This window comes from Astyanax mexicanus, chromosome 11 (assembly GCF_023375975.1).
Source record: "Astyanax mexicanus isolate ESR-SI-001 chromosome 11, AstMex3_surface, whole genome shotgun sequence".
Classification (NCBI taxonomy): domain Eukaryota; kingdom Metazoa; phylum Chordata; class Actinopteri; order Characiformes; family Acestrorhamphidae; genus Astyanax; species Astyanax mexicanus.
This window is the reverse complement of record NC_064418.1, coordinates 29,133,432-29,157,302: the sequence shown is the minus strand read 5'-3', so window position 1 is coordinate 29,157,302 and position 23,871 is coordinate 29,133,432. Positions and strand designations below refer to the sequence as shown.

General features: G+C 38.9%; 1 protein-coding gene across 4 annotated transcripts in view; it reads right to left on the bottom strand.

The window, feature by feature from the left end:
• The window catches only part of LOC103046181 (diacylglycerol kinase beta), a 194,126-nt gene that overhangs the window by 5,256 nt on the left and 164,999 nt on the right, over positions 1-23,871 (bottom strand). For all 4 annotated transcript variants that reach the window (XM_049484968.1, XM_049484967.1, XM_049484970.1 and 1 more), the window contains 3 exons: positions 19,826-20,027; positions 2,692-2,812; positions 1,719-1,779 (listed from right to left, as the gene is read on the bottom strand). In XM_049484968.1, coding sequence (XP_049340925.1) covers positions 1,719-1,779; positions 2,692-2,812; positions 19,826-20,027 — 384 coding nt within the window. The remainder of the gene's footprint in view (positions 1-1,718; positions 1,780-2,691; positions 2,813-19,825; positions 20,028-23,871) is intronic.

Below are 23,871 nucleotides of genomic sequence, written 5' to 3'. Positions count from 1 at the left end.
AGAAAAGAAAAAACAGAGAACATCAGTCTATATGCAGGCCTATAGACTGTATATACCAGTTTGTTTATACTTATTTTACAAGGCAAGAGTGTTTGATTGCATTTGCCAAACTGGCACTCTCTCCACCCATCAGCTCACCACCCTCTAAACACCATTCCACATCATATTTATTCAATACACTGACCGTTCTTATTATACATGTCCAAATAAATCTACTAAAGTCTGTTAATGTGGGACAGCTGGCTCTAAAACAACATAAACCAAAATAGCATAAATATTGAAGCAGAGGTTTATCTCTGAGCAGCTGGGCAAATGAGAGGGAACTAATAAATATATATTTAGCAGAGGGGCTTGAGCTGCAGCTATGTGCAGATGGACCCCTCTATGCATGTTCCCGTCTCTATAATGACATAATCAGTCAGTGGTGGGGTGTGACATGACAGTGTTTTAATTAACAGAGAGCTTGTCTGGCTGAGATGCCTGGCTGTGCCGAAAAGAGAGGGGTGAGAGGAGCAGGCATGAGGCTTACACGCACAGTAATCCATCATTACAATATTCATCATTGTGCTCATTGCATAAAATTTTCTGATTTTAATATTAAATTAATTTGTAATTATTAATTTGCTCTCTACTTGTACTCTACACAATGCGATTAAGGCTAAATCTAATCTAATCCAATCTAATCTAATAATATTTCCTGTCAATAATAACAATACAATTTATGTTGCACTCCATTTCAATTGAGATGTTGGAATTTCCATATTCGATGTAGAACATTTGAACTGAAATGCCTCCCATGTGTCAAAATTCCTACTTGGAAAGTTGTGAGAGCCTCAGAATTCAAAATGGTTGCCCATGTCTGTGGACTTATTTCTGCAGTATTTGCACAAAATACAGAATAACATGTTATCAACTGGTATCGCTAACAATGCTTACCTGGGACAATGCTAACAATGACAATCTTAGACATTAAAACCTGACACGTTTTGGTTGGATTAGCCAAAAACACCAGTAAATTATTGTTAAAGCATTTTAGGCAAACACAGTCAAATTGGCTGCAGCATTAAGTAGATTCTATTAGAAACGATTCTGTTATACCAAGGATATATACAGCTCTGGAAAAAATAAGAGACCACTTTTTATTTTACCAAATTGAAAACCTCTGAAATATAATCAAGAGGATGATTGATGATCACAAGCCATCAAACCAAGCTGAACTGCTTGTATTTTTGCACCAGGAGTGGCATAATGTTATCCAAAAGCAGTATGTAAGACTGGTGGAGGAGAACATGCCAATATGTATGAAAACTGTGATTAAAAACCAGGGTTATTCCACCAAATATTGATTTCTGAACTCTTAAAACTTTATGAATATTAATTTGTTTTCTTTGCCTCATTGAGGTCTGAAAGCTCTACCTTTTTTTGTTATTTCAGCCATTTCTCATTTTCTGTAATTAAATGCTTTAAATGACAACATTTGTATTTGGAATTTGGGAAAAAATGTTGGCCACGGTTTTTAGAATAAAACAACAATGTTAATTTTACTCAAACATACACCTATAAATAGCAAAATCAGAAAAAAACTGATTCATAAACTAAAGAGGTCTCTTAATTTGTTCCAGAGCTGTAGACCATATTACACTGTGCTCACTTCTGGGCACACATAAACGTGTAAATGAGATAGAAACAGTGAACACAAGAGTTCAAATTGACCTCACCGTGCACGGAGGCTGCATCCACGGCTCCCCATCAATCTGCATAGGCAGCAGTCTGGACGTCCTAAGAAAAAACAAAGAGAAAGAAAAAAAGGAAAAGAAAGAGACACAGGGTGTTAGGGGTCAGGTTGCAGGCAGCAGCAGCAGCAGCAGCACATGGGCATGAGGCTCCTCTGTAACACCGTTGCTGGATGATTCTACACACTGCTTTCTTTGTTCCCACGAGTGCGTTCCCACAGTGGGCCCCACTCTCTATAAACTCAACACACACACTCAATTCAGCACCCTCCCATGCCCCCATACATACACACTCTTCTACAAAGTTAGTTTAGTCTTTTCAGCTGTGCCACTCCAAATTAAAGCAACACTGTATGGGAGAATGCAAATGATGAATGGCCTTTTTAATTCAGCTTTTGGAAAGTATTAGGTGGTGAAAGGCAGGTGTGGGGGAGGAAAGGGGTGAGACAGCCTGGGATCCACTCTCTCCTCTTGGCGCAAAGCTACAGTAGCTGTCATTAGCTAAGGTCATTATGAACGCTTAATGTAGCAGGCAAAGCAAAATTCTGAATAACTGAACTTGTGAACTCTGATGCAATGGCTGCGAGGCAGATTTCTCCACCCGCAAAATTAGCATACGCAGGCAGTGTGCGCTCAGAAGTGTTACAAACATTATTATTCATCGGGCCCGACTGCTGGGGCTTGTGAGAATGCCTGGACTGGCTGCACTGGCTGAGTGGAGTGGTGGAAGGTTAAAGGTCTGAGGTACTGGCTGAAGAGCTCAGCAGAAAGAGGCCTGCTCTTGTGTCACCGCAGACCAGAAAGAGGGCAAGGGATGCTTCTGACTGAAGCATCTGGCTGAGTGAGCTCACAGACTGACCCACGGAGGCAGCAGTAGAGCAGAGTGTTGGGTTTGGGAGCTGGTCAGAGGTTGACCTTGTGGTCAGAGTGTTTGTTAGCCTGTTTGTGTCACACTGACCTGATGGTGACACTGGCACACTGGGCTAGACGTCGACCGGCACTCTTCAGGCCTGTGTAGATCTGGCCCATCTCAATGGCCCCTTCTAAGCCCACCACCTCCAGGAGCTGATCACTCAGGTCTGGTCAAACAGAGAGAGATAAAGAGACAATGTTAGCTAGCATGTTTTGGCTAAAGGTGAAAAAAAAAATCTGTTACAAACAAAAGTTACACAGACTAAGAAAGTTGGACAGAGGCAATAGGGTCTTAAGGTCAACAGCTAAGCATAAGCTACGGCTAAGCTCCAGTACATGCTTGTAAAGCACTGTTTAATCTCTTTACACTCATTCATTAACTCGCTCTCTCTCTGTCACGTAGGCACGCACACACACAAGCATGAGTTATATAGTTGCACTGAGCTCTAGGAAAACGGCATTCATACTGTGGAAACTCGGTAAACGGTATAAGATTTAACAGACACCTCATGTAGTCAAATATGGGTAATAGGGTTAATGTGTAATTTTTAGAGCATCGAGACTGATAAGTTTTTTTACATTTTAACCAATTTAACACTCTGTACAAGTGGAAGAATGGTAAGATGGAATTTATTAACTCAAAAAAAAACAAGAAAATGAAAACAAAGAACAGACAATAAACAGCAGATTGCGCTCTGTTTTGGAAAAGTCAAGGAGAAGGACAGATGTTGTGACATCATATACCCGCAGTGTTATTTGTGAAGTCAATCATAAACAGTATGACTGACTATGACACAACCCAGATCGCGTGTAAAATTGTGAAGAGCTCAGCAGATGTATGGAAGCATTGGCTGAGACTCTGCTTCGGCCATTCGTAAACGGCCGAATATGGTTTATACTCGGCAACCGGGGTCTTGGCACAAGCATCTTGGGCCAATTCTTATATTTTACTTGGAAACCAGGTTGTTGTCATATGCGGCTTGGGCCAATTCTAATATATTACTCAGCAACCATGCTGTTTACCATATTACACTTAGCAACCGGAGTGTTGGTTGATGCAGCATGTGATGTGGATCAGCTGGGATGTGAGCCCAGCATTTGGGCTAGAATTGGGCCTAGATTCAAATCTGAAAAACTTAAGCTTGACATGTGGTATTTAGCCTGGAAATCACTCGAGTGATTTTTGCTAGTTGAGAAATGACCATGAAAAAGACCAATAACTGGCTCTTCTGGATGTTTAGAATCCACAGATCAACCACCCAGCAATTCAGGCATGTTTCTTTGTCATTTCTTCTCTCATATCCCCTTTAGAAAACCTGACCTACATTCCCTGCTGATCAGTGTATACCCACACTGCTTAGTGGTTGAGCAGCTGATTAGCACAAACCTCACAGACATATGGTTACATGTTCCCCAGTGTGGTCTACTCACTATGCACTCTACACAGCCATTAGAACGATCCCTTGTCTCACAAAGTCTACAGCAACAAATGTTGGCAATATTGGAAATAAAAATTTAAGACTCCATTATTTCAATATCAGCCAAAAAGACCATTTTATATTTTATTTATTCTAAAATAAAACAAAACAAACACTCTACTCGGCTTTCACACAGCCCACATATCAGAATGAAACCTGATGCTTTGCGCCACAGTGTAAACAGTGAGTGTAAAAATAATAATCGCACCCTGTCACCTGATGCAAGACAGATATGCGTTCATGAGCAAACAGGAAACTACTGCCTGGCTTTTTCTGGAGTCTGTGAAGAGCTGACAGCTCACGCAAGGCTGGTGATGCAAGCCTACTCTGTTCAGGAGGGTCATAATGCTCCAGAGACTCTGTGTGCTGACCAGGCAGGATCTTGGCCTAGCTGGTTTGGTTTTGGGTTACAGCAAGCAAATTATTATAAACGGCAACAGGAAATTCAAGTTTATGAGTTTATCGCATCATAAAATAATCATAAAATATCACCAGAGGGCCACAACAAGTGTTGGACCTAACATGGAGACGGTGAACAGTGACTTTGACTCCCAGTGATGCCAAAGACATTTGTAGAGATCATATTCAGCCATCAGGGAAACACAAGGTAGTGCAGGTGCATATTAGCTGATATAACAGAACAACTAGCATTAAGTGCTCTCATCCAAGCATGCTCAGCTGTCTGATGAAGTTGTGCTAGTGGCAGCTTGTTAGCAGTGGTTTGGAGGAAGCAGGTGCTAGCTTTCACCTTATCAGCACTGGTGGAAACTCGTGATGAGGAGACCTAGATTTTGAGAGGGAATTGGCAATGACTCAGAGAAATCTGAAAAAAAAAAAAAAAAAAACCCATAGAAAAACAAGGTAACATGGTTTCACATCTTAGGAAAAGCCTGGCTAATCTTATGACCAAAAGGCAGGTCAAGAAAAAGACAATATTTTGCACAAATGTAAGTAAATAAAAGCTTATAGCAGGCCTATTTAGAGATAATTTGGATTTCTTGTATGCAGATCCTTCATTTCTACTATGTTCAGAAAGTTGTCTTTACTTTCATGGGTAATGATACTGTTTTCCGAACTAATGAATGCAGCCTTGAATATTGCATTGATGGGTTAAGTAAGTTAGTGAGTCATTGTTGAGTCATTAAATATTTCAAAAGCGAATTTCATGGCACATATAACACAGCAAATCCTTTGGGTGAACATTACCAACTGTTAAACTGCGCCAAGCACAAGCCGAATACGCCTACTCCTACTTTTCTTTATATAATAACCAGAGTGGCTGAGATGTTTTAACAGTAAAAGACAGGTATGTTTGTACATACATGCATGTGCTTTTAAGCTTTTAGCAATTTACAGCATATTAAGGAGAGAGTCATAAATAATACATGCACTCATTTTAGTCTCCTTTTTCTTGTCCTCTGGGAAAAATAAGGAATACAGGAGCTCAAGGATTTATTGAGCTTGAGAAAGTAGAGTATTTTGATATTGCAGGACTTGACTGCCCTTGCCTTGGGCGACATGCCCTTGTGAACCCTCCCCCACAGATTGGTTAGATGGTGTCAGGATAATCTAAAATGCAAACACATCCTTACAGTTCGGTGGGAAAGGCAGATAAGCCTAATGGAGCACTACATACTGTATCTCCAGCCACGCATCAGATCCTCAGATGACACCAGTAGGAACCTGCAAGTCAAAGGTTTTGTCCTTAACCTGACACACCTTCAGCAGCACTTTTCCCAGAAGCAGTAATAGGATTGAGAGCCATTAGCGCAAAAGTGTGCCATTAAAGGGGCCAGAGCAGAGTCTCAGCAGTGATACTGTGCACGCACTGCGAGACATCTCTCTCAGACAACCAACAATAAGAGATCTTAATACAGCTCAGTAATAAGTATGCAATGATACTCTTAGGGCACAATATGATTCATATCCTCACATCCTCATAATAGCTCCATAACATGTTAATCCCATGACACAGCATTTCAATTTGCTTTCAAATTCTAATGCTGACTTAATGAAAGGAAACACACTTCCTAGACAAGTTCCTTCGAGTTTATCTTTTTTAGTTTTCTTTGAGCCTTAAAATAAATAAAGCCATGAGAAAAAAATGTGGACATCTAAAGTATAAATAGGCAAACAAATACATCTGCAGTGTTATTTTTAGTCAGAGGGTTTAAATCTCAGTTATGTAGTCACTCTAGTTTTGAGAGACGCTAAATAATAATAATGACATAATATGACATGAAAGAGTTCCACAGTATGAAGCATTACCCCAAAACAATATCATATTACACTCAGCAAGCTGGCAATACAGTCACTCGCTGACAAACATTATAAATCCATAATCAAACTCATACTCCTTTTATTTTTTATTTATTTTCTTCACATCGCACACATGCGCCCAGCTTCATCAGATGCGTTTTATTTTTTTTTTTTTTTCATTCCAGGCCGCGCATCACAGAAAAGGCTGAGCTAAGAATAGCACACAAACGTCGTCTTACATAACCTTGGCAGAATACATTCTAGGGAGGATGGCAAATCCAACCCATATTGAATTGGCCTTTTTGCACCATGCTTGTGCTAGCTTTACCAACATTAGTCTAAATTATTGTGAGAAGTCTAAAAAAAACTGCTCTGGGATCAGCTCTGCCGACAGCACAGCTCTGACTTCGCAGATATGCCAAAAGATAAAGAAGCACGCAGGCTCCAAAGAGTAGCGCTGAGCCAGGCTTCAAGGACAAATAGTAATTATGGGCCGATTAATTCAGCTCTACAAAGAATGCTTTGTGAATCTGGTTCCTTCAAAGGAAGAATGGTAACAAGTATTCAAGTATTGCTACTTGAAAAGTGAAAATGGGGATACAGTAAATGGTAAAGAAATGGAGAGATCTAGCTTGAAATATAAAGAGTGATAATACAAATTAAAAAGAAATACAATATTGTATAAATACTATACAATGTTTATTACTTAATGTTTTTTAGTTTCATAGTAGCTCCCATTTTGAGGATTATTAGTGTCTGCTGGCACAAATACATTGTAAAGGGCTGTAATAACAAAATAATCTACGGTAAGTTTTAATTAGCTTTTATTTCAAATTTTTATCCCATTTTCTCCCCAATTTACACGGCCAATTACCCAACCCACTCATTAGGACTCCCCCTGTCACTAGTGTTGCCCCAACACACCAGGACGGTGAAGCACATGCCTCCTCTGATACATGTGAATTTAGCCACCACATCTTTTTGAACTGCTGCTGATGCAGTATTGCCAAGTAGCATCACAGCGCACTCGGAGGAAAGCGCAGCGACCCGGTTTCCGATACATCAGCTTACAGATGCCTTGTGCTGACTGACATCACCCTTTGGAGTGATCTGGAGAGAGAGCGGCATCTACCCACCCAGAGAGAACAAGGCCAATTGTACTCTCTCAGGGCTACGGTAGCCGATGGCAAGCTACATGAACAGGATTCGAACCAGCGATCTCTTGGTCATGGTGGCAGCGCTTAGCCCGCTGGACCACTCGGAGCCCCCAACTTTTCATTTTTCATTTCAAAGGCCTAAATAAAGTCAATATTGGTTAGGTGATTTTATATTTTTTTGCTTTTGCTTGCATGACAGGATATATAGCTCTTTTTTTTTTTTTTACCAATGAACACCCGAAAAAAAGCGCTCATTAAATGTAATGACATTATAATTTCTGATATTTGCTTTTGAATAAACTTGGAAAAATAAATTTTGGTTTAACTAAACAGCAAAAAATGAAGTTTATCTGGGATGCACTGAAAAAGTATAATTGAATAGTATAATGGTCCTGCAGTTTAAGGGAGTAAACAAAGGCCTTTATAAAGCCCTGAGCTTAATCCTCTGCTTGTCCAGTGCAGTAATAATCGCAGTCTAAACTCAGCAGGGGGACTCTGTGTCATGTGGCCCAGGTGAGCAGGTATTTGTTGTGCTTCCGACTCCCTCATCTCTCAGCTCTGCTCTCTGTGTCTCAGGCTGCTCACAGCAATAGCAGATGGTCAGGAGGAACTAGCCAGGGTGGAGGAGCCACGGTGGAGGTGCGGGGGCGGCCCGTAACTTGGCATGAGGACAGATCCCCACAACCGCCTCTCTCTCCTCTATCTCACATGTTTACGGAGCACAGTCACAGCAGAGGAGAAGAGAGGAGAGAGTGGCTCAGGCAGCATGAGAGAAATAAACAACGAGCAGTAGGGCGTACATGTGAGCATGCTCTACGTTACTGTTAAGGTTGGTCTAAATTAGGAAGCCAGATTCATTCATGCAGAAGACTAGAGCTGCACGATCTGAACAAACAAATAAAACCTGCAATAGATACACACCAATCAACCATAACATTAACACCTCCTCCTTGATTCTACGTTTATTGTCACTGACTCACTTTATTTGCTGCAGTTATTATATAGAAGCAGTTTGTAGTTCGTCTGTTTTTTTGCTTAGCATTTTTTTTGCACTATAAGGCGCACTAAAAATCTTTAAATTTTTCCAAAACTCATAAGTGCACCTTATGTATGAATTTTACCAGTTAGGTTGTAAGGAGCAGTAAAGCCATTCGCTGAAGTACAGTTTTATACAAGAGTTTCAGTTTAGTTCTTCAGCACCGGGGCTGGAGGAGCATTAGCCGCTAATGCTAATGCTATTTCCCCATTTAGAGGTGAGTATTGTCAGCTTGTAGCCTGCTGCTAACCCCGGCTAGCACTGTTGGAACAGTATTAACACTGCCCACTAACCGTGCTAGCTCTTTCCCCGTTCAGAAGTGAGTAATATCGGCCTGTAGCCTGCTCCTAACCCCAGCTAGCACTGTTGGAGCTATGTTAGCATTGACTGCTAACCGTGCTTGCTCCTTCTCCGTTCAGAGGGGAGTATATCGGAATATAGCTTTTGTGTTTACCATGTTAAAACATGCTACGTGGGATGAACCACTAGCTAATATTGCCCTGTCTTACCAGAACACTCAGGGTTCCTCAGTGTAGAGCTGTATTAGCATTGCCCGCTAACCATGTTAGCTCTTTTCCCGCTCAGAGGTGAGTATTATCGGCCTGTAGCCTGCTGCTAACCCCGGCTAGCAGTTGGAGCTGTATTAGCATTGCCTGCTAACCATGCTAGCTCTTTCCCCGTTCAGAGGTAAGTAATATCGGCCTGTAGCCTGCTCCTAACCCCAGCTAGCACTGTTGGAGCTATGTTAGCATTGACTGCTAACCGTGCTTGATCCTTCTCCGTTCAGAGGGGAGTATATCGGAATATAGCTTTTGTGTTTACCATGTTAAAACAAGCTACGTGGGATGAACCACTAGCTAATATTGCCCTGTCTTAGCAGAACACTCAGGGTTCCTCAGTGTAGCGCTGTCTGGCGACATTAGCAGCAAACCGCTAATGCTCCAGCTTTAGTGCTGGAGAAATTCGGGAATCTACGTTTACTGTAGATAAACAGAAGAGCTTTACTAATCCAGGTGAACAGTTTTCAGGAGAGAAATCTGTGTAAATGAACACTTATTACAGTTTTGTTTACTTAGCTTAGCTTTACTTAACTTAGTTAGCTACCCCCCACCACCATACAGTGGCTAGACCTGCTGAATTAAAAGTTACTAATAGTGTCTCTTAAAATGCGCCTTATAATCCACCAGACAATAGACATTCATTGATAGTGCGCCTTATAATACGGTGCACCTTATAGTGTGAAAACTACGGTCTTTTATGTTAGTTTGTGTTGTGCTGGTATGACTGCATTAGATACAGCAGTGCTGCTGGAGTTTTTAAACACACCAGTGTCACTTCTGGGCTGACAATAGATCACCGACCATAAATATCCAGCCAACAGTGTTCTACGGTCACTGATAAAGGACTAGACAACGACCAACCCAAACTGTGCAGAAATTTGTGCAGAGCTTCTGCCTCTGTCTTCACATCTACATGTTGAAGCAGCTAGGTAACAGTGTCTAATAGAGTGGACAGTGAGCGGACACAGTGTTTAAGAACTTCAGCAGCACTGCTGTGTCTGATTCACTCATACCAGCACAACACACACTAAAACACCTTTATGCCAGTGTCCCGCTATACTACTATGCACCTAATCCCTGCTCTGTGGTGGCCCTGTGGGGACCTGACATTAAAGAACTGGGTGAAAGGGGGCTAAAAATATCCAATGGAACAGATGGTTTTCAGTCAGTAATTATAGAACTCTCCTATATATATATATGGTGAGTCATATATACTGTATATATACAGTGCAGCTGTGGTCCAAAGGTTAGAGAACTGTAAGGTCACTGCTTCACTTCACTTCTTTGATTTCTAGGATAGGCATTTATGGCTGAGGCGCCCCTGAGCAATGAACCCAACCCCCAACTGCCCTGTAGGATCTGATATGGCTGTCTATACGTGTGTGTGTGTGTGTGTGTGTGTGTGTGTGTGTGTGTGTGTGTTTGAGTACAGTCATATGGATGGCTTAAATGCAGAAGATGAATTCTGTTGTCATGCTGTGTAATGGCAATGAAGTGTGCCTAATCTTAAATTAAATTTAGAAAACATTTTGGTAAACCCTTGGTGTTTCATGATTTTCATGCATTATTTTCTCCAAATTGACATTTGCACATTTGTTGGCTCAACTGAATCCAATTTAATTAATTAAACATGAATTAAACTTTTATCTAAAGTTCTAATATTGATCAGATTGATCTACTAAACACAAAACATATTTTGTAAAAAGAAGAAGTAAATACTCAATCTCCCTCAAAAAAATACAGAGTATCAAAAGTGAGTTCTTTACATCAATACCACTTTTACTTTCCTATAACCTTTTAAACTGCTAGTACTTCAAAAAAGGGGTGGGCCATATGGCCCAAAAATTATATCACAAAATTTAGTGTTTTTTTCTCTAACTATATTCTTGGCAATATGGCAAAATACTGAAAGTAACTTTGTTGTAATTTGTTTTGTATTAAATATTAATAAAATATCAAAATTAATAATGGGACATTAAAAATGTGAAGACTACCTAGTGCATGCACACCAAGGTGTCAAAAGTATATATACAGTTCTGGAAAAAAATGTAGAGAAAATTAACATTGTTGTTTTATTCTACGGACAACATTTATTTGCAGAAAATGAAAAATTGGCAGAAACAACGAAACAGATGCAGAGCTTTCAAACCTCAACTAATGCGAAGAAAACAAGTTCATATTCATAAAGTTTTCATAGAGTTCAGAAATCAATATTAGGTGAAATAACCCTGTTTTTTAATCACAGTTTTCATGCATCTTGACATGTTCTCTTTCACCAGTCTTGCACACTGCTTTTGGATACATTTATGCCACTCCTGGTGCAAAAATCCAAGCAGTTAAGTTTGGTCTGATGGCTTGTGATCATCTATCTTCCTCTTAATTATATTCCAGAGGTTTTCCATTTGGTAAAATCAAAGACAATCATTATTACTAAGTGGTCTCTTATTTTTTTCCAGAGTCTATATATTGCATGAATTCAAACAAACTGAACGTAAGCAATTAATAAAAAAAACTTTTTTTTAACTTTACTAAATATATATGCAAAATACTATATAGCAAAAATGCAAAATTTGAAGGCCTTATCATGATAAAAAATGTTTTGTCATTTCAAATATTTAAAAATTGTCATGTATTATATGACACACTCACTTTAAATTATTCTTTTTCTAAATGATGTGTGGACCACCAAACATTGCAATGTGAAGATTCTATACCAATTAAAAGTATTTTTCTTTCCATCCAAGCTTGAGCTTTCACAACTTCAGTCACATGATTGCTCCCAATTCACTCCTCTCTACAAACACACTCTGTTCACGTGCTCCCTGCCTGCCCAACCACTCGCTGTTTTCCCAACCTCTGTTTCCCATGCCATTCACAGACAAAGCTCCTCTCACAGAGCCGGCCCACAAACACAAGTCTGATGTCACAGATCATGGGAAAATGATCTGCCTTTCAGTTCAGAAGCATCCTTAATTAATATCCACTCTTAAAGACACTCTTAAAGATGCCAGCCTCTCCTCAAAGTGAAAGCTTGGCTGTTGTAGCTGCCGTATGTGGAGAGACACTGAGTCACTACATTCCCACAATGCTCTCTTCTGGGCTGGGCGGTTGGCTTCTATTTGTGTCATGTGCAACAGTGAGGAAATAGAAGACAAACTGTTCCTACTATGTTTGTGTGTGTTTATGCGTAACAATGAACCTCACTGGGCCCTGAAATATCGCTGTGTGGTGGGTCTTTTGTGGGAAGGGTGGGGTGTGACAAATGCAGGAAAAGAGAGAGCGAGAGACAGAGGGAGAGAGAGCGAGATAGCCTGAGAGAAAGAGAATAAGAGGCAGAGAGAGAGAGAAAGGGATGACAGTGGGATGTGGGAACCAGACAACGCGGTTAGTGGCACTGCCCCTAGTTGACCTTATCGCAAGGATAAGTACAACTTAAAAATAAGGCTTTTTTTTTTTATAAAGGCTTTATGAATAGAATATCCTTAATGTTATTATTTAGGTTGTAAATACTTCAAAAAATCAAATCATTAATAAGTAGTTACAGCACATAAAAATACTTTTTGTTTATTCAGTAATCATATTGTGGTGTATACTATCATATTAAATGACTAAATTGACTTTCTGTATTATTTTATTAGATATTTTAATGCTGACTGATGGCAATGAGAACGTAAGATAAGCTTCCAGAAAGATCTGAGATTTGACAGCATAAACAAATGAGGAATCACTATTTGGCAAATGACACCTCACTGCTGCTCTTTCTATTTATAGAAACTTATAAAAAAGTATAAAAAGTATTTACAACCTAATTAATAACCATTAATAAACTTCTTTATAAACTATTCAAAAACATTCATGAAGGAACCTTAATTTAAAATGGTACCCACAGATAAATACAACACAATAGAAGCAGAGAAATAACGGGCCCTATTTAAGGGATCTACACCAATCATCGCACAGCTTGATTTAGGGCGTGTCAATGTCTTTGGAATCGTGAGGGCTTAAAAAAGGCGCCTTGCACGGCTCGAAACGTGCAAAAGACGTGTACTAATTCTCTTAATTAATCATGGATGTGTTTTAGGCGTGTCTTTCCTTTTTAGGAGTCAGGTGTGCTATGACTTTGTCGCATTTATATCTTAACAGCTTGGTGCTTTGTGTGTCTCAGCAGAGGACACTGACCTGCAATGTTCAGCTGTGAAGGTGCACCAGCATCTCATTGAAGTGAAATGCAATATTAAGGTAAAAGTCGGGTTTGCGCTCTGCAGCCTGTCCATGTGTGTGTTTAATGAGCGGGGGTGACTGTTGACTGTTGTCAGGGTTTTAATCAGTCAGTAGCACACCTGAATTTCCCACCATCAATAGATAGAAACACGCCAGATATTTACCTGCAGACATTTCACTTCCAGACCCCCATGCCCATCAGCATAAATATATATTCCTAAACTCTGATGCTCTGATTTTAACAGTGCAGGAGCAAGGCGTGAAAATAGACTGTTGACGGGCTGAAAGATAGCAAAGAGCATCACAATGTGACCTGCGCAGGGTGTATGATAGGGCCCAATGTCAGCTGTATGATTGCTGTTTTAATTTCCTTAATATAGCAGTAATAACATTACAAAGAGTATCTGTTAACAGTGGAGACATCAGTGTTTAAACCAAGCCCCTTTTAACACTTGTCTTATTAACAGCTCATTAAAGAAAGTTAATGTCACGCCAGGAACTCTGTTAAAGAAGGTCTAAGCTTAGTGATTTCATTAGAGTGAAATGGAAACTTAAAGGCATGATCTCATCCCCAGGCAGGCAACCAGTGCAGAAAACAAACAGTCAACAGAAAGAGCCAATTAAGAGCTGCTCTGTTTGACACACTGCCTTCTCTCTCAGTGCTCTCCTCTCACTTCCTTCTGACATTCTGTGTAAAACAGAAGTACGAAAACAATACAGATTTTATTTTTAAAGTCACACAGTAAAGTTTAGGCACAGTTACTCAGCTTTTCATACCGTTATATATTTCACATTAAGTGGCCTGTGTTAAAGTCTGAACACCTTACAAAATCATCACTTAGTAATATACCCTTTGCCAGAAACCACTCATTATAGTAAAAGCAGCTAAAATATTTTTCATTTTTAAAGATTTTACAGAAGAAATATTCTTGGGTTGTCTTGCACAAAAGCTTGTTCAAATTATATTCAAAATTCTGTTCTATTAAATTCAACTGTGTTATTCTGGGCTATTGCAAAAGCTTCAGTTCAGTCTCTTCAGGTAGACCACATGGGTTTGAGACATGTTTGTACCAGTATTCTGTTGTAGACACCATCCTCTTTTCAGGTCTAGCCTTTAAACAGATTTGCACCCAGAATTTGCAGATATTTTGTCAAATCAATTATTTCATCCACCCATGCAAGACTGCCAATGCCACTGGCAGCAGCACAAACCCAAAGCATCATGGAGTGACTAAAGTGCTTCACAGCTGGCAAGGTGCCCTTTTCTTAATTTTCAAATTGCAGCCAAAAGTTCTATTTTTAGAATTTTATTCTAATTTTCTCCCATTTTTCTCCCCAACTTAGCTGTCTGAATGGTCCCACCCATTCAGCTGCTAGTCAGCTGTATATCCCTCGATCAATAGTGATGCCACAACACAAGAAGGCTGAAAACTAGTTCATGCCTCCTCCGACACATGTGAACTGCCTCTTTTCGAACTGCCGCTGATGCAGCATTGCTGCTCGGAGAAAAGCGCAGTGACTCGGTTCTGATACATCAGCTCACAGACGCCTTGTACTGACTAGCATCACATTATAGGAGTGGTGAGGGGAAAGTGCACCATCTACCCACCCTTCAGCTTCAGCAGCTGATGGCAATCTGCATGATCAGGATTCGAACCAGCGATCTCCCAAATATAGTGGAGTGCTTAGCCCACTGGACCAATTCTTTTGACCTATGTTGATCCAAACTCCTCTGGCTGCTTTAGACGTTCTGTAGCGTACATCAATACATTGAGGTTTGTGAAAAGATAACAAGGAATCTTTCTTTCATATGATTCTTTCAGTAAGATAATGTTTATGTAAGCAATTCTGCAAAGTGGAACAGTGCAACACTCTCTCGTCACACAGTTTTACAGTTGTTAGCCTGTTAATCTTTTTTCTACCCTATGCTTTTTTTGAGTGTGCTTAAGGAAAGCATGCTCTTGATGTTGTGTACAAATGCAGCAACCCTCACCTCAGAGCTTTCAATTACTCAATAGCCAGTGGTCTGTGAAGAGCGATATCTAAACAATATGACAAGTGTGAAGACACATTGGTGTACATGTTCACTACAGGATGTCAAAAACACTGTTTAAAAGACTACAATCATTATGATGCTTTTGTCAGTGCAGCGTTTTTTGTTAGTATATAAAGTACACACATCTTACCAACAGTGTAATGTTTATTAGTTTGTATAGAAAAGATTTTTCAGTGTATGTACTGTATGTTCATATCAGAAAATCTTTCATAACAGAGAAAACCCACCGCATGTCATTCACACAACATGAGCCTGAGAAAACAACCTGTTCATACTGTTCATTCTGTAAATAGCTGTGAATTGTTCAGTTCCAGGAATGACCATCAAAGATGAGATCATTCTCATACAAAGCTGTATGTGGCAATCAACCTGACGCCCTTTTATTTTGTCAGTTGTAAGTACAGTGGTGGGCCTGCAGTTTTCTGCCAGCGCAGCACTATTAAAAAGCTGATAGTCAGAGGCTGGAATGAAAGCCTGAGCAGGGGGACGTGAAGGCAGCGCTGCAGTCTGTCCTTCTACGTGCTGCATTATGTGCTGGATTGAGTATTGCTGCCTGTAGGGCAGTTAAAGATTATTGATATGAGTCACACCACTGGCAACAGCACCCCCGCCAACCACCCCTCCCCTTCCACCCCCCACCCCACTCCTCCTCTGTACATTAGTGACTGAACTCACATGAATTCTGTTACCATGGAGACCCCCGGGCCTTACTGAAGAGAAGAAAAACAGGAATGAAGTCAGCAAGAGAGAGAGAGAGAGAGAGAGAGAGAGAGAGAGAGAGAGAGAGAGAGAGAGAGAGACGGAGAAGAAGAAGAAGAAGTGAAAATAGAATAGTGATGGATTGAGGATATCGGGTGTGTTTGAGGAAGTCCAGTTTGAGTGAATAAGGAAAGGGGTTGAGGTGTCAGTTTCCTCAGAGGGACATGCAGAGGTGAAGTTAAGATGTCAATCTTATGCAAGTTACAGCTGTCATCTACTGTATAGTCGACCCTTTATAAGGCGCTCTCATATCGAATCAAGTTTTAAGTTTTAAAAACAAGCAACAATTTAAGCAACTATTCTATGGACAAATACTTGCATTAAAATCAGAGCTTTGTTGGTTAACAGACCTATGTTGTAACTGTTGCTGACCATTCAAAGGGACATGACGACAACAGCAGACAAGATGATGTTGCTCAGAGCAGAACACAAAAGCTTATAAGAAAATATATAGGGGAGCAGAGCTGAAGTGCTGGGGGATAACAGCATGTTCTTTACAGAGCAGGGCCAGTTTTTTTTTATTATCTCTAAAACATTTCCCTGAACCAATCACGAAAACGCATTTTGCTGTGCACTGTAAAGATAATTCCTTGCTTATTTCTGATTGGCTCTTTGAGTCAAATAAAAGCGGCAGACTGTTTGGAGAATAAAGTTCGTTCAGAGATGTTCTGATTTAGTACTACAGGTCCTTTCAGTGTGAACATGAGAGGCAGGGATATAAAAGGGTCAATTGAACACTTCTTCCAGTTTAAACTGACTTCCACAATGTAATGTTTTCTAAACTGTGGTGATTTGTTGCTCAGTGTTACTGGCTTGTAGCCCTTCTATTGCTTAACTTGTAGTACTAGCTGTAGTAGTGTTAAGCAAGTATCTGTTAAGCAAGATATTAACTTAGTATCTTAGTCCTAACACGGACTTAACTTGAAACCCCTCTGCATGTATTTTATGAATGTTACATTCCATTAATTTTTCACTGTAGGAAACCCTATAATGCAATGTTTTCTCTACTTCATATATCAATTTCAGCCAGTATCACTAGCCCTTGCTTTAAAAATATAACTATCAACATGCCACTCCCCAAGAAAAGCAGTCTAGAATCAGGGCTGTTACAAAAGCTTTATGTAGATATATTTATAGTTTGTATAGGAGCATTTCAGCTAGCTCAAAAAGCTGTGAACTATAGATTCTCTTGCTAAATAGCCTTTGTGTAAGGGAGAGAAAGCTGACAGTAAGCAGAAAAAAATAAAAGAATGGTAATTTAGCTATAAGAACTTTAAGGGGTACTCCAGACAAGGATTAAGTCTAATCTTGCACTTGCACTGTAATGTTACATGTGATTTTCCATTAAAAGTAAAATACACTCCATAATTAAGCTCAATAACCATCCGGAAAACCAACCCATATATTTTAAGCCCCAATTACAGAGGCCAGAAGACAAAAAAAGTGTCAGATTCTGAATGTTCTGCTGTGTTAAAAATTATGTCAGTCTTTTACATCCTAAGAAGTGGTATTCTGTGTGTGAAAGGGCCTTTAAAGTTTTAAAATGGCGTCTACAGCAACAGTCTCCCTGGAGTACGCTAAATGTGCTAGGGACGCCAGCATCTGTGACAATGAGAGAAGCTGTGGCTTGTTACTGTCAGCCAGCCTCTGGCCCAGATCCCTAAATAACGATTAACATTGCTAACAGCCCTGCATGCCCTCATTAAGCCCGTAACGCTAATGAAGGAAAGTCTCAAACCCAGTGAGACTAGTGAGTGGCGGAGAAGAGTTGTGCACAAGCTAAGTTCACTCATTAAAGCAGCCGAAGAGCTATCTGCCGCTATCCTCACAATCAGCGAGTCAGTGTAGCCACTAGTGATACTGCACATTAAGCAGCTCCAAATGGCAAGCTTCTCTCCACTCCATGGAAAGAAACATCAGCTTTTCGCTGGACTGGAAATCTGTTTTCCACTAAACCACTTATTATCTCAAATGCCTTCCAGCAGCTGAGGAGTAGGAGATGTGTTTTAAGAGAGCTACTGGACTAAAGCCTCCCTTATAACATGAGAAGACATGGAAATTAATTTTTTGTCCCCTTTGTAGTGGACACTGGTCTGGGAAGCATTAATGCAATCTGCTTTAGTCCTAATATACTATCAAGGGGACATCTTGGGCTGTCCAATTAGGCGTCAGTTGTGGGGTGTGGCCAACAGAGCCTTGGAACCTTCAGTCAAAATGACCAGCCACTGACACATTTTAGCTTTCACATTTTATGGCTCTGGTAAAAAAAAAAAATAAGAGAACACTTCAGTTTCTGAATCAGTTTCTCTGTTTTTGCTATTTATAGGTACATGTTTGAATAAAATGATCATTGTTGTTTTATTCTATAAACTACAGACAACATTTCTCCCAAATTATACATTTTGTAAGAGTGAATTTGGTGAAATAACCCTGGTTTTTAATTACAGATTTCATGCATCTTGGCATGTTCTCCTCCACCAGTCTTACACACTGCTTTTGGATAACTTTATGCCACTCCTGGTGCAAAAATTCAAGCAGTTCAGCTCAGTTTGATGGCTTGTGATCATCCATCTTCCTCTTGATTATATTCCACAGGTTCTCAATTTGGTAAAATCAAAGAAACCCATAATTTTAAGTGGTCTTTTATTTTTTTTCAGGGTTGTATTTGTTTTGCAGATATTGGGTTTCTGTCAGTAATTATTAAATAGTTTATTTAAAATTAGATTCTTAAATTCAGTTTTATAAGATTTCGGAAATGTCAAAGTGTTTTAACAATCCTAGCTACTTATAGCTGCCAAGCAGCAGGAAGTAAAAGAGGCATGAAGTCCAAGGCTAGACGGTTCTGAGACAGCTTCTTCCCCTAGGCCGTCAGGCTGCTGAACAAATCAAAATTTTTCTTTTCTTTCTAATTATGAGATATAACATCTCCTCTTCTTACAAAATCACGTTGCAATCTGAACTTTACTTTACAGACACGCTGCTCTCCCACTCTTCTCCCACTCTCCTTGTCACATATTTTTGGAATGACATATTATTCAAATATTTAAATAGCAATAAATAGCAATATAAACATCTAACTAACTATCTACAGTGTAACCTATGTTTTTCAGTCATCTGTACACCTCTGTTACAGTGATATGACGTTAAAACTATTTGATTTAATAGCCCTTTCAAACCACAGCTTCTCTGCAGTGTCCTTTGTAGTTACCCATTTCCCATTTTTTACCCATTTTTGATTCGGAGGAAGCAAAGGGCTGATTTGTTCAGAATTGTAGGACACAAACCAGCAGGAAGGGCTCATCTCTGCAGGAAATGTTTTCTTCATCTTACTGTTTAATTTTTAATGTTCATGAAATAAAAAGAAATGTTTAAAAACAATCCACATTGACAAAATTAACACTATGGTTTTTTTATAACCTATATACACTGAGACCAAACAAGAATCTGTCTGCTATTAGGGAAATATGTTAAAAAAAAAGCTTTAATAAAATAAAGAACATTATAGATTTCTCACTGTAATGTTTCTTTCAACCACAATACTTAAATGACTTAAAACTGTTTTTTTCCTGCTATTCTGTTTTCAGCAGGATATAACAACATGTCCTCATATGCTCTCACACACAGTAATAATGTTGTTTCCAGGGCCTGACTTACCCTGCACGCAGAATTTGAGCTCCTTGGCATCAGTGACAGTGGTGGCAGGCATCCTCTCTGGTACTTTCTTGCTCATGCGGTTATAGTTGCGTCTCCTTTTGGTTTCGCCCCACAGGTTGGAGCCGCCATGCATGCTGGGGATATTGAGCACAGCGATGCCCTCCAGAGACGTGCTGCTGAGGTCCAAGATGATGCCGTCACACTGCGAGAAAAAACAAGTCAATCTTTCCATGTGCTAGAACCCTTTTTTATATTCACAGTTATGAAGTGGTTGAGGTATTGTATGAATTGCTTTCTTTCACATTTTTATCTCCCTGACTGAGAGGCTCACAGATAGTGAACAGAAAAGGTTTGTTTAAAAATAGTTCTTGTCCTTGTGGGTGATGTTCCAGGTAAGTGCAGGGTCAGATACCTTAAATGGCAACTTATTTGTATTATCAATGAATCAATCAACCAACCTTTATTTTCACTCGGGAAAAACATTGAGGGTGACCCTCATTTACAATGTTTTGCCGAGCATTTATAACATTTAATTATCATTTAGAAATAATAAGAAATAAAATAGTAAAAAATAAATTTAAAAGTACTAATTTTAAATCAACATTTAATAAAAATATATATGTAAAACAGAAAATTCTAAAATACCATAAAAAAAACAAATTTGACCCATAAAAGTAAAAAAATGCATAAAATACAAGATAACTAAAAAGATAATAGTAAAAGTAAAGTAAAATGTTAAAAATGATAAGAAGTGATTAAATGAATAATAGAACTAAGAACAAGAATGAAAATATAAAACATTAAACAAAATAAAAAAAATAATAATTAAACAAAAATAAATTAAACAAATTAAAAATTAAAATAAGAAAAAAATATGAATGCATAAAAAAGCAATAAAAAAAATCACATTCTTTTGTTATTTTATGCTCAACAAAAATGTATAAAGTGAAAATGCCGCAGTCTCAAATTTGATGTTTCACAATGTTACTATTAATATCTTTACGATAATACAATGCAGTTGAGAAACTCATCTTCTGCTTCCTGACATGTCTAACTAGTAGATTTGGGTGTCCATCATCTGCTTCCCATCTGTAATTGGTGGACCTTGTGAAACTGACCAATGGACACTTATTCACTTGTATGTGTGGGGACTGAGTTCACATATAGCCCTGCAATTAAAACACTTTTTCATAGCCCCACAACTCAGGATGTGAGTCACATATAAGCTCATGATAAGATGCAATCAAAAGGACATATTCTGCAGGTTCAGGAAATGTTTGGACCATATTTCTGTGCAGTGTTATCACAAAGATATTATTAGAATATAAGAGAATTTCTAATAATATAAAGAATATATAGAGAAGACATAGAGAATTACTAGAAGAAACAAGTGTGACAGTTATACCGAAAAAGGTTTTTATAATGATATATTTAGAATCATGTGAATTAGTTTGAACAATTGTAATAATTGTAAAGATTGTCTGCAAACTAATTGAAATGTATTAAAAAATCATAGGTTTCCAACTGTTTCCAACACTAATATATTTAGCCATAAGCCAGAATGTAAATAATAGCTGATATACAGCTCTGGAAAAAAATAAGAGACCACTTAATGATGATTGTTTTTCCTTGATTTTACCAAATTATAAAACCTCTGGAATATGATCAAGAGGAAGATGGATGATCACAAGCCATCAAACCAAGCTGAACTGCTTGAATTTTTGCACCAGAAATGGCATAAAGTTATCCAAAAGCAGTGTGCAAAACAGGTGGAGGAGAACATGCCACGATGCATAAAAACTGTGATTAAAAAACAGGGTTATTCCACCAAATATTGATTTCTGAACTCTTAAAACTTGAATACAAATATAAACTTGTTTTCTTTGCATTATTTAAGGTCTGAAAGCCCTGCATCTTTTCTTTTTTGTTATTTCAGCCATTTATCATTTTCTGCTAATAAATGTTCTAAATGACAATATGTCTATTTGGAATTTGGAAGAAATGTCTGTAGTTTATAGAATAAAACAACAATGTTCATTTTACTCACACATCTACCTATAAATAGCAAAATGAGAGAAACTGATTCAGTCTCTTAACTGAAGTGTTCTCCTAATTTTTTTCCAGAGCTGTATACTACTGTGATCTGTTATGCTAAAATAACTTTTTTTTTTTGTAATATAGCCTGTAGTCTATTTACTGGTGTCATGAACATGTTGCCTTCTAATTAATTACTTCATTCATGAAGCCACTAATTACTATGTAAGTGGGTTGTGGGTTTGGAGGTGACGTCAGTGTGTAAATCAAGTAGCCGCTCCAATCATAGATTTCTTATTTCATGCGAACCAGTTATACATTTATATATAATAGACATCCTGTAGTACAATTACATCACTTCACCTCTTACTGCATGCAAACAGCCCAGAAAACTATTTAGAAAACTATTAGTTGACTGTAGTATGACTGTAAATGCTTCAGCAGAAGCTCCTAAAAATAAAAAAAGCTTGACAGCACTGTATGATGTCAGTGACCACCCTGATTCAAAGTCTGGGTGTCAGTAGTGGAAAAGTTCACAAACTTAAAAAGGCTGAGAGCTGACACATTTACGACATAATGAGATGCTTCAGTGTGGATGAGAACCCACACAGTACAGCAAAAAAGAAACAGGAGCTCGGTGTAAAGACTGCTCTCGTCTGCACTATTTCACTGTTTTGGTTTTCAGAGAGCTTTTTTTTTTAGAGAACTCCGCATTTTAAGACATTCCTGGTGATCACAACATTTTGGACGCACCCATGGAAACATCAAGGATCTTTCTGTCCTCCAAAAGGCTCCTCAGGGTTCTATACAGTATGAAGAACCATAACATCACAGCAATCATAACAATAATGTCAGTGGGCTGTGGCAGCGCTAAATTACATCACATTCATAACCGCCGAAGAAACAAGATTAAATGTCAGAAGACGGCAGCTTGTAATATCTCCCTCCCTCCACTGTAATTTGTTTCACTCATTTTTAAATTAGTTCATGTCCCCCAGTCTTTATGAAGAGATGATATAATTTAGAAGTTTTCCCTGTTGAGAAGTTTTTATTTTTTACAAACTGAGAGCTGAATTAAAGTTATCTCTCTGACTGTTATACAGGAGCTGGACAATGAAACTGAAACACCTGGTTTTAGACCACAATAATTTATTGTCCTGACAGACAGTTCTGGTGGAAACAGGAGAGTTGAGGTGCACATTGAATTCTGCCGTGATTTGGGCAGCCGTGTTTTTTTGTTTTTTTTGGATACAATCCAGATAAGCACCCGAACATCCCTTTCAGACAGCTTCCTCTTGCGTCCACAGTTAATCCTGTTGGATGTGGTTCGTCCTTCTCGGTGGTATGCTGACATTACCCTGAATACCGTGGCTCTTGATACATCACAAAGACTTGCTGTCTTGGTCACAGATGCTCCAGCAAGACGTGCACCAACAATTTGTCCTCTTTTGAACTCTGGTATGTCACCCATAATGTTGTGTGCATTGCAATATTTTGAGCAAAACTGTGCTCTTACCCTGCTAATTGAACCTTCACACTCTGCTCTTACTGGTGCAATGTGCAATTAATGAAGATTGACCACCAGGCTGCTCCAATTTAGCCATGAAACTTCCCACACTCTCCTCTTCAGCTCACCACACAGCTTTTCTATTGAGTTAAGGTCTGGGGACTGAGATTGCCATAAAAGGAGCTTGATTTTGTGCCTCGTGAACCATTTTTGGGTAGATTTGGCCACATGTTTAGGGTTGTTATCTTGTTGACCAGTAGAAAGGTCATAAATTATTAAAATATATTTTAATATTTTTCCAAGAAAAAGTTAAGAGTGCTAGTAGAGATTATGTTTCTGCAATAAATAATACATTTATTTTAAGGCTTTTAACACATTTTAAACAGGGGTGCCAATAATTGTGGAGGGCGCTGTAATACAATATTTGTCAGTTGTTCATTTGTCCTGAACTGATGTATCATGTATATGCTGTGTGTGATGAGGTACCCAACACTTTCCCTTATTT